The sequence below is a fragment of the Lasioglossum baleicum genome, unplaced genomic scaffold, assembly GCF_051020765.1.
Source record: "Lasioglossum baleicum unplaced genomic scaffold, iyLasBale1 scaffold0065, whole genome shotgun sequence".
NCBI classification, from domain to species: domain Eukaryota; kingdom Metazoa; phylum Arthropoda; class Insecta; order Hymenoptera; family Halictidae; genus Lasioglossum; species Lasioglossum baleicum.
The window spans coordinates 235,708-242,959 of NW_027469125.1; the positions used below are offsets into that span (position 1 = coordinate 235,708).

General features: G+C 44.1%; 1 protein-coding gene across 1 annotated transcript; it reads right to left on the reverse strand.

The window, feature by feature from the left end:
- Positions 1–2,385: 2,385 nt before the first annotated feature.
- LOC143219732 (uncharacterized) lies at positions 2,386–5,661 on the reverse strand. The gene is made up of 4 exons (XM_076445608.1): positions 5,638–5,661; positions 4,521–5,585; positions 3,030–4,476; positions 2,386–2,573 (listed from the first exon to the last, which is right to left on the reverse strand). The coding sequence occupies exons 1-4, from the start codon at positions 5,659–5,661 to the stop codon at positions 2,386–2,388; spliced, it is 2,724 nt and encodes a 907-aa protein (XP_076301723.1).
- Between the last annotated feature and the right edge of the window lie 1,591 nt (positions 5,662–7,252).

The window sequence follows — 7,252 nt, forward strand, 5'->3', positions numbered from 1 at the left end:
ACGGGTTTAGGCACCTGTCATGGATCTTGCTCCATCGGTTACCACTGCAGAGCATTTTGAAAAATTAATTTGGAATATATTCAGAGTCTGCAATTATTGTAAAAAAACAAAAAAAAAAATTAAAAAAAACAACGTGAGGGTTTTTTTGTTTGTCATCGAATGTTCTAGATTCGCCTCGCGTATTCTGCTGTGTCCTCGGCGACAAAACATTTGACATAATAAAGGTCGCGCGGGGCAGGCGGACCACTCGCTTGTCCGATGTATGTTTGTCGCGGCCGCCTGACGCGCCCGCTTTATTTTTTGTTTTTTTACAATAATTGCTACCAAAGCTCACTTTTCCACAACCTTTCATAGAGTCAGGATCGTTTGGAGCTGCGAAAGTGAGTATTTAGTTAGGAGACAGTTTCGGCAACAGTGGTGCGTAAATTCATTTTTGCTAAATTCGTGTATTAATTTTTCCTTCCGCTTTATTTTTTATAATTTCTTTTAAAATCAATATGTCGATCAATCAGATAAATTGCCCGGATTTTAAACAGAGTTAGGAAAATTTCTTTTTTTCAGTTATTGATAACCGTGTAATCTGCCTGCTTTGCGAATTTGAGCCTGAACATGCCACGACGCTCGGTATCAGGCGTCATTTTTTACGTTGTCATGCCGAAGAATATGCTTCATACGAAGACCGGGAGAAATTAGAAGTAGTAGAGGGGCTCAAATTAGTACACAGGCAACGTTACACGGCAATTTTGGACATTTCGGAGGGTCCGCGTCCCTGTGATAATGTATTAGCACGCGAAGCTTCACATGTAGTTGCAAACTTGATCGCGAAACAAGGTAAGCCGTATACTGACGGCGAATTTGTAAAACAGTGCATTATAGAAACAATTAAAACATTTGGCAATAGTATAACGATAGAACAAGCTGAAAAAATTCCACTAAGTGCGAAAACGATGAGGACGCATATACTCGAAATAGGTGTCTCTAAGGAAGACAAATTAACTAGACTTTTAAACACCTGCCGTTATTTTTCATTATGTTTAGATGAAAGCACCGATAACAGGCATACGAGTCAATTGAGCATTTTCGCTCGAATTGTTCAAGACGATTTTTCGTATGTCGAGGAGCTCCTAGACTTTGTAGCTTTACATGGCACAACGGCAGGTGTAGATATTTTTAATGCAATAGAACAGACCCTGAATAAATTCCAAATTAATTTTTCAAAATGCTCTGCAGTGGTAACCGATGGAGCAAGATCCATGACAGGTGCCAAAACCGGTCTGCACGGACAATTTAGAAGTCGCGAAATTTCAATTCCTTTGATTCATTGCATAGCAAAAGATAACGAAAATTGTCAATGCCATCAAAGGGGGAAATAAACATCTGTCACACAGAAAGTTTATAGATTTCCTCCAAACGCATAAGGCTGCTTATACGGATGTGCCTTTATATTGCGAAGTACGCTGGCTCAGTGCAGCACAATGTTTGAGTAAATTCTTTGCCGTAAGAAAAGACATTGTCCTTTTCTTGCAAGAACATTCCATTTTAAATTCCGAAGAATATTCTTTCTTATTAACAGATGTGAGTTTCCTTTGCGAACTTTCATTTATAGTTGACCTTGCCGCGCATTTAAGTACTCTAAATTTGAAATTGCAGAAACCCGGGCAGAGCACATGTCAATTATATGCCCATATTAGTTCTTTCCGTAGCCAATTAAAAAATCATTTGAGTTCAGATCCGAAAGATTTTACCTTCTTCCCGTCGTGCAAAATAATTTTTGATGAGTTCAGCACTAGATGCGATTTTGACGACTACATCCATATTCTTCTCTCCGTGATAAATGAGTTCGATAACCGTTTCACCGATTTCGATTCCCTTAAAAATGATTTCATACTCTTCCAGAACCCCCTCGCGGCCATAATCAAAGAACAAGCTTCCGAGTATCAAGAGGAACTTCGCGATTTTCATCAAGAAGTTCCTCCGAGGACTAGGGAAGAAAATAGTGTCGAATTTTTTAAAATATTAAATGAATCGAGATACCCTCTCCTCAGAAATTTCGCACTTAGGATTTTTTCAATGTTCGGATCGACATATCTGTGCGAATGTTCGTTTTCTAAAATGCGAAATATTAAATCGGAAAAGCACACCCGGTTGAATGACGCTTCTTTATCGTCTGCGATGCGAACCGCGACATCTCATATTCCGTTTGATATATCTGATATTCCGAGTACATCTAAACGTCCACGAAGAAGTTTGTCTGAATGACAGTTTAAAATTTTGGCAATGCAATTAAGAAGTTGTTTATGCTTTTCAGAGCTTGTAAGACTCTGTATCCGTTTATTATAAAAGTCAACAGTACTTGGTACAAATCGTCGGTATTAAATGCGCGTTTCACGCGTTGCTCCGCAAATGAGTTATAACCACGTGCGGTCGATTGTCGGCAAAAGAGATTAGACGCTCGCACATGTTTCCCGAATCGTATTGCGTCGCGATCGAGACAAAGGACAAGACTGACTCATTACCGTATCGTGTACATTCACGCGTTCTCGCGAGCGATGAGAACGCGCCCGTGGGTCTAGCTAGTATACAAGACGCGGTATTTATGAAACAAGCGAAACGGCCTCAACAAGAAGTATTTATCTATCTCTCTCTCTTCCGTGTTTATTGTTCACAGTTAATTTCATAAATTGTCATGCAGCAGAGTGGAATAGGCCTACGGGGGATACCACATAAAAAAAAACGCATTGACAATAGTACCTCAATGGTAATGTGGAAACCTATTGATACGGATGTCGCCCTAATGCGCCACGGGCAGTTCATACAGTCTGGGATAGGTACGGGCCTGAGGACTAGGGCCGTTACGGGGAGCGAGACGTGCGACCGGTGAAAGGAGGCGGCGCGAGCAGCCACAGGCCTGCGGAGTCTCATCCGTGCCGACCACTGTTCTAGAGTTTCCTCAATAGTAGATGCTCCGAAGAGCACATCGTCCATATAAACATTCGAACGTAGACAAGTGGCGGCCAGCGGAAAACGACTTTCTTCGTCGAGACTTAGCTGTCGTATAGTGCGCATGGCGAGATAGGGAGCGCAAGCTAAACCATAAGTGACCGTACGAAGCCGATACTCGTTTATTTCCTCGTTCGGATCGCGTCGCCACAAGATGCGTTGAGCGTCCCGATCGTCGTCAGCAAGCCAGATTTGCCGATACATTTTTTCCATATCGGCGGCAAATACTATTGGATGGCAACGCCAGCGTAGCAAAAGGTCCGGAATTTCCGGCAACAGATTCGGTCCAGAATGTAGAATGTCGTTTAGGGAGATTCCCGTTGTAGTTTTACTAGAACCATTAAATACGACGCGGAGTTTCGTAGTAGAACTTGACTCTCGAAATACTCCGTGATGCGGCAGATAGTATTTGATAGAATTTTCTCGAATTCCAGTAGCAAGTTCCATGTGATTGAGTTCGAGATACTCGTCTAAGAAAGCGCGGTACCTTTCAGCAAAGTCAGTAGAGGTAGTAAAACGTCTCTCAAGTTTCGTCAGTAAATTAGTAGCTGTTCGTCGAGAATCGCCTAGAAACGACAGATCTCTCTTGAGCGGAAGTCGTACAATGTATCGGCCTGTTTGGTCTCGAGTGTGAGTACGAACGAAAGTTTGCTCGCACTCGTCTTCATCCGCGGTCAGCTCAGTAGAGCAGGGAGGAGGATCTACTTCATCCATTGACCAAAATCGTTGTAGAAGAGGGCTGATATCATCGTCGACCGAGCAATGTAGGACGAGACGACGGGTGTTAGAAGGAGAATTTTCGGGAAGTGACGGCGGACCAGTAACAATCCAACCTAAAGTAGTAGCTTGAGCGACGGGACAACCCGCAGCACCCTGACGTAGACCTTCGCGAATGATCAGAGCGTAAATATCGGCTCCAAGTAAGAGCTCGATGGGTTGTCGAGAAGTGAATTCTGGGTCAGCCAAATCTAGATTGCCTAGATGAGGCCACGTGCTCGGACCGGCAATTGTAGGAGGCTCGTGAGAAGATATTCGAGCAAGGATGACAGCGTCTACTGAATATGAAACCGTGGGATCTAGGCGAGATGACACGGTCAAATTCACCCTTCCTCGAGGACGACTTCGCATGGTATCTACCCCCGTCAGTGGTATATTGAACTGTTTGCGAGGAATTTTAAAGCGTTGCACGATGCTTTCCTTAATCAAGGACACTTCGGCACAAGGATCGATTAAAGCGCGGACAAAAACTCTTTCGCCCGGACGAACCTCTATTCCAACAATAGCAGTAGCCAAAATTAGAGTTTGTTTAAGTCGAGTACAATTAACCACCTTTGAGCCAGGATTGGACGCGGAGGACGTTTTGGACGAAGAATCGCGATTTCCTCCTGAAGGAGGATTTTCGATGGGAACATGTAATACAGTATGGTGCTTTCCGACGCAAGTTTGACAACGTTTGTTGGAATGACAATCGCGTACCTGGTGATTTGACAGACAATTAAAACATAGTTTTTTTCTGTTACCACTTTTCTCCTCTCCGGGGGGGTCAGGCTCTTAAACCTAGGACAGAAGAGAATAAAATGATCCTTTTCGCAAAGACGGCACTTCGAAGTTCCGGATGTTCCAGTGACGGCGTGCACCTTAGGTCGAAGCGATGTCCCGCGAGTAGCAGCAGTTGTCGTAGGTGTCCGTCTCTCAGCAAGTGAAGTGGGGAGCCTGGTATCAGCAGATGCAGACGGAGCAGCCAAGTGCGATGAAGCAGCGGTAGTAAGAAGGTTGCAAGCAGGCAAGGAGCTTTTTGTCAAAGATCGCAATCGGCCAGCAAGAAAGTCAGAGAGTTGGGAAAAGGTCGGCAGCTCCTCTTTTCCCTCCAACGTTGTTTCCCAATGAAGTCTAGTCTCTCCATCCAGACGTTGTACCGTAATGTAGTTTAGCCAATCGCTCCAATGTTCGACTGGACGTTTGAGCGCAGCTAGAGCCTCAACGGCGTTTTGAGTCCCATGGAGTAGTTCTTTGAGCTCCGCAGCAGATTCGGTTTTCATGGTAGGAAGCGCCATGAGAACACTGAGTTGGGCGTCGACCAGTACTGGAATATTCTCATACTCTTTCTCGAGTAACTTCCAGGCACGTGGAAAATCATCGTCCGTGACAGGAATATTGTTTAAGCGATCGGCAGGATCCCCCGTAACATTCGTTTTCAAATAGTGCAGGCGTTCAACATTGGTTAGAGTAGTGTTGTTAATAACCATAGATCGGAAAAGATCTCGGAAGCTGATCCACTTCGTGTAGTCGCCATTGAAGGGTACGAGGGCAATTTTTGGCAAGGATAGCTTTTTTGCTTGTGGCGGAGCCGAAATGGTGACCTGTTGAACCGTCGTTGGTCCCAGAAGTCTCTTCAACTCAGCCTTAACAGTAACGTAGGCTTCTTCAACCTCGTCGTAGATGTTGTTCGTAACATAGAGGGATTGGAGCAGATCATCGTTTTCTTGAGCGTGAAGCTTGTCGTCGTTGGACACAAACTCCAACCAGTATGATTCCAGCAAGTCCAATCTAGTTTCTACGGTCTCCCGGGTAATATTAGCAATTCCCTTTTTTTTTGAAATTATCGATGATACGAGATATTCTCGTTCCCAACATTGCCTGCTTTTTAAGTAGAACATCCATGTTTTTCGAACAAGTGAAAACCGTTGGAGGTCGATGCTGTTGTCTCTCGAGGTCGATTAGTACGTACCGACCCAGCGACCGTTAATTCAAATATCACGAACCGTTCCACTAACCGTTTCACTAGTTCTTCGCTAATATCCGGCTCGAAGGACCATTAATTTATGTTGAGAAAGAGTAGGAATGTTGGACGAGACGTATAAGAAATGGATCACTGGCACTTTAGTTGTAGTTGCAAAGACAACAGTCAGAATATCCTTTATTAAAACACTTATCGAACTAACCCAACACCACTTAAACTAATTGAACTAAAGAAAGTTAATGAACCGAAGCAAGGTTTTTAAGTAAGCCAGAACATAGGCAAAGACCAGAGAAGCGCAATGATCTTTTTGTAAAGAGCAACGTTCGTGTCGAGCAAGCAACTCTCACGTTTTGAAGTTAACTGACTTCTCGGGAGATCAGCGGTTTCCTCGAAATCAGATCGGTGAGGGGAGAGAGGTGAAGAGGAACCGATATTGTCGCGAGTTGTTATTTGGATTGGGTTAACCCCGTCACCTCTCTCGTCTCTGGCCTAGGAGAGCTCACGTGCCGCCGTTTCGCTCGCGTGATCCACAACAGCCAGCAAGATTCGAATTCTCACCAACCGCCGCGCCGTTCGCGTGTCGTCGCAGGACACGTCTCGCGGGTCGTTGTAAACATACTTGTCGCGACATTGCTTGTTGTAAACGTGCGTACACACACGTACCAGGTGTACAAGTATGAAATGCGGATTTTTTTTCAAGAAAAAACGTTAAAATCTGGAAGTATGAGCAAAAGTGGTTTATTCAAAGTATGCTCCGTTGCTAGTAATACACTTTCCCCATCTTTCGGGTAATTTGGGGATACCACGCCAGTAAAAATCTTCCCCTTTTGCCGTGAACCATTCATTGATCCATTTTCTCACATCTTCGAACGAACCAAAGCGCTGCTCAGCAAGTGCGTGGCCCATTGATGCAAACAAGTAATAATCGGAAGGGACCAAGTCTGGTGAGTAAGCCGCATGGGGTAGCACTTCCCGGTTGAGTGCTTCTAACGTGTCACGAACCGGTTTTGCCGTATGTGAAGGAGCATCACTTTGTGCTGCCTTTTTTGATGTTCTGGTCGTTTTGCCGACCTTCTGAATCTTTCCCATTTCTCTTAAGCGATTGGAAACAGCTTGTTGAGTAACGAGGGACTTGTTTTTGTGTTTGTGAATTGTCTTCGTCCAACAATGCTTGCAATTCCACATCTTCGTACTTTTTTGGCGGTTTTCCGTGTTCCTTGTCTGCAACATCGAAATCACCACTTTTGAAACGCCGAAACCATCGTTCGCATGTATCTTGCGATGGAGCATGTTCACCATAAGCTTCTCGAAGTAATCGGTATGACTCGGCAGCAGTTTTCTTCAAATGAAAACAAAAAATTAATGTTGCACGCGAATGCTCTTTATTTGGCACAAATTTCAACACATTGAACACAGCAAAACGATACTATGCAAATACTTTCTCAACTTATCACTTGTGCACGTTGACTCTTGTTGATCGCAGAACAAAATGGTATATAGGTCAAATTTTTT

Coding starts and splice junctions, on each gene's coding strand:
- LOC143219732 (XM_076445608.1), bottom strand. CDS start 5,661: ATGGATGTTCTACTTAAAAAGCAG. Junction 5,586..5,637: donor ATGTTCTACTTAAAAAGCAG/GCAATGTTGGGA, acceptor TCAAAAAAAAAG/GGAATTGCTAATATTACCCG. Junction 2,574..3,029: donor GCTAAGTCTCGACGAAGAAA/GTCGTTTTCCGC, acceptor CTTGTATACTAG/CTAGACCCACGGGCGCGTTC.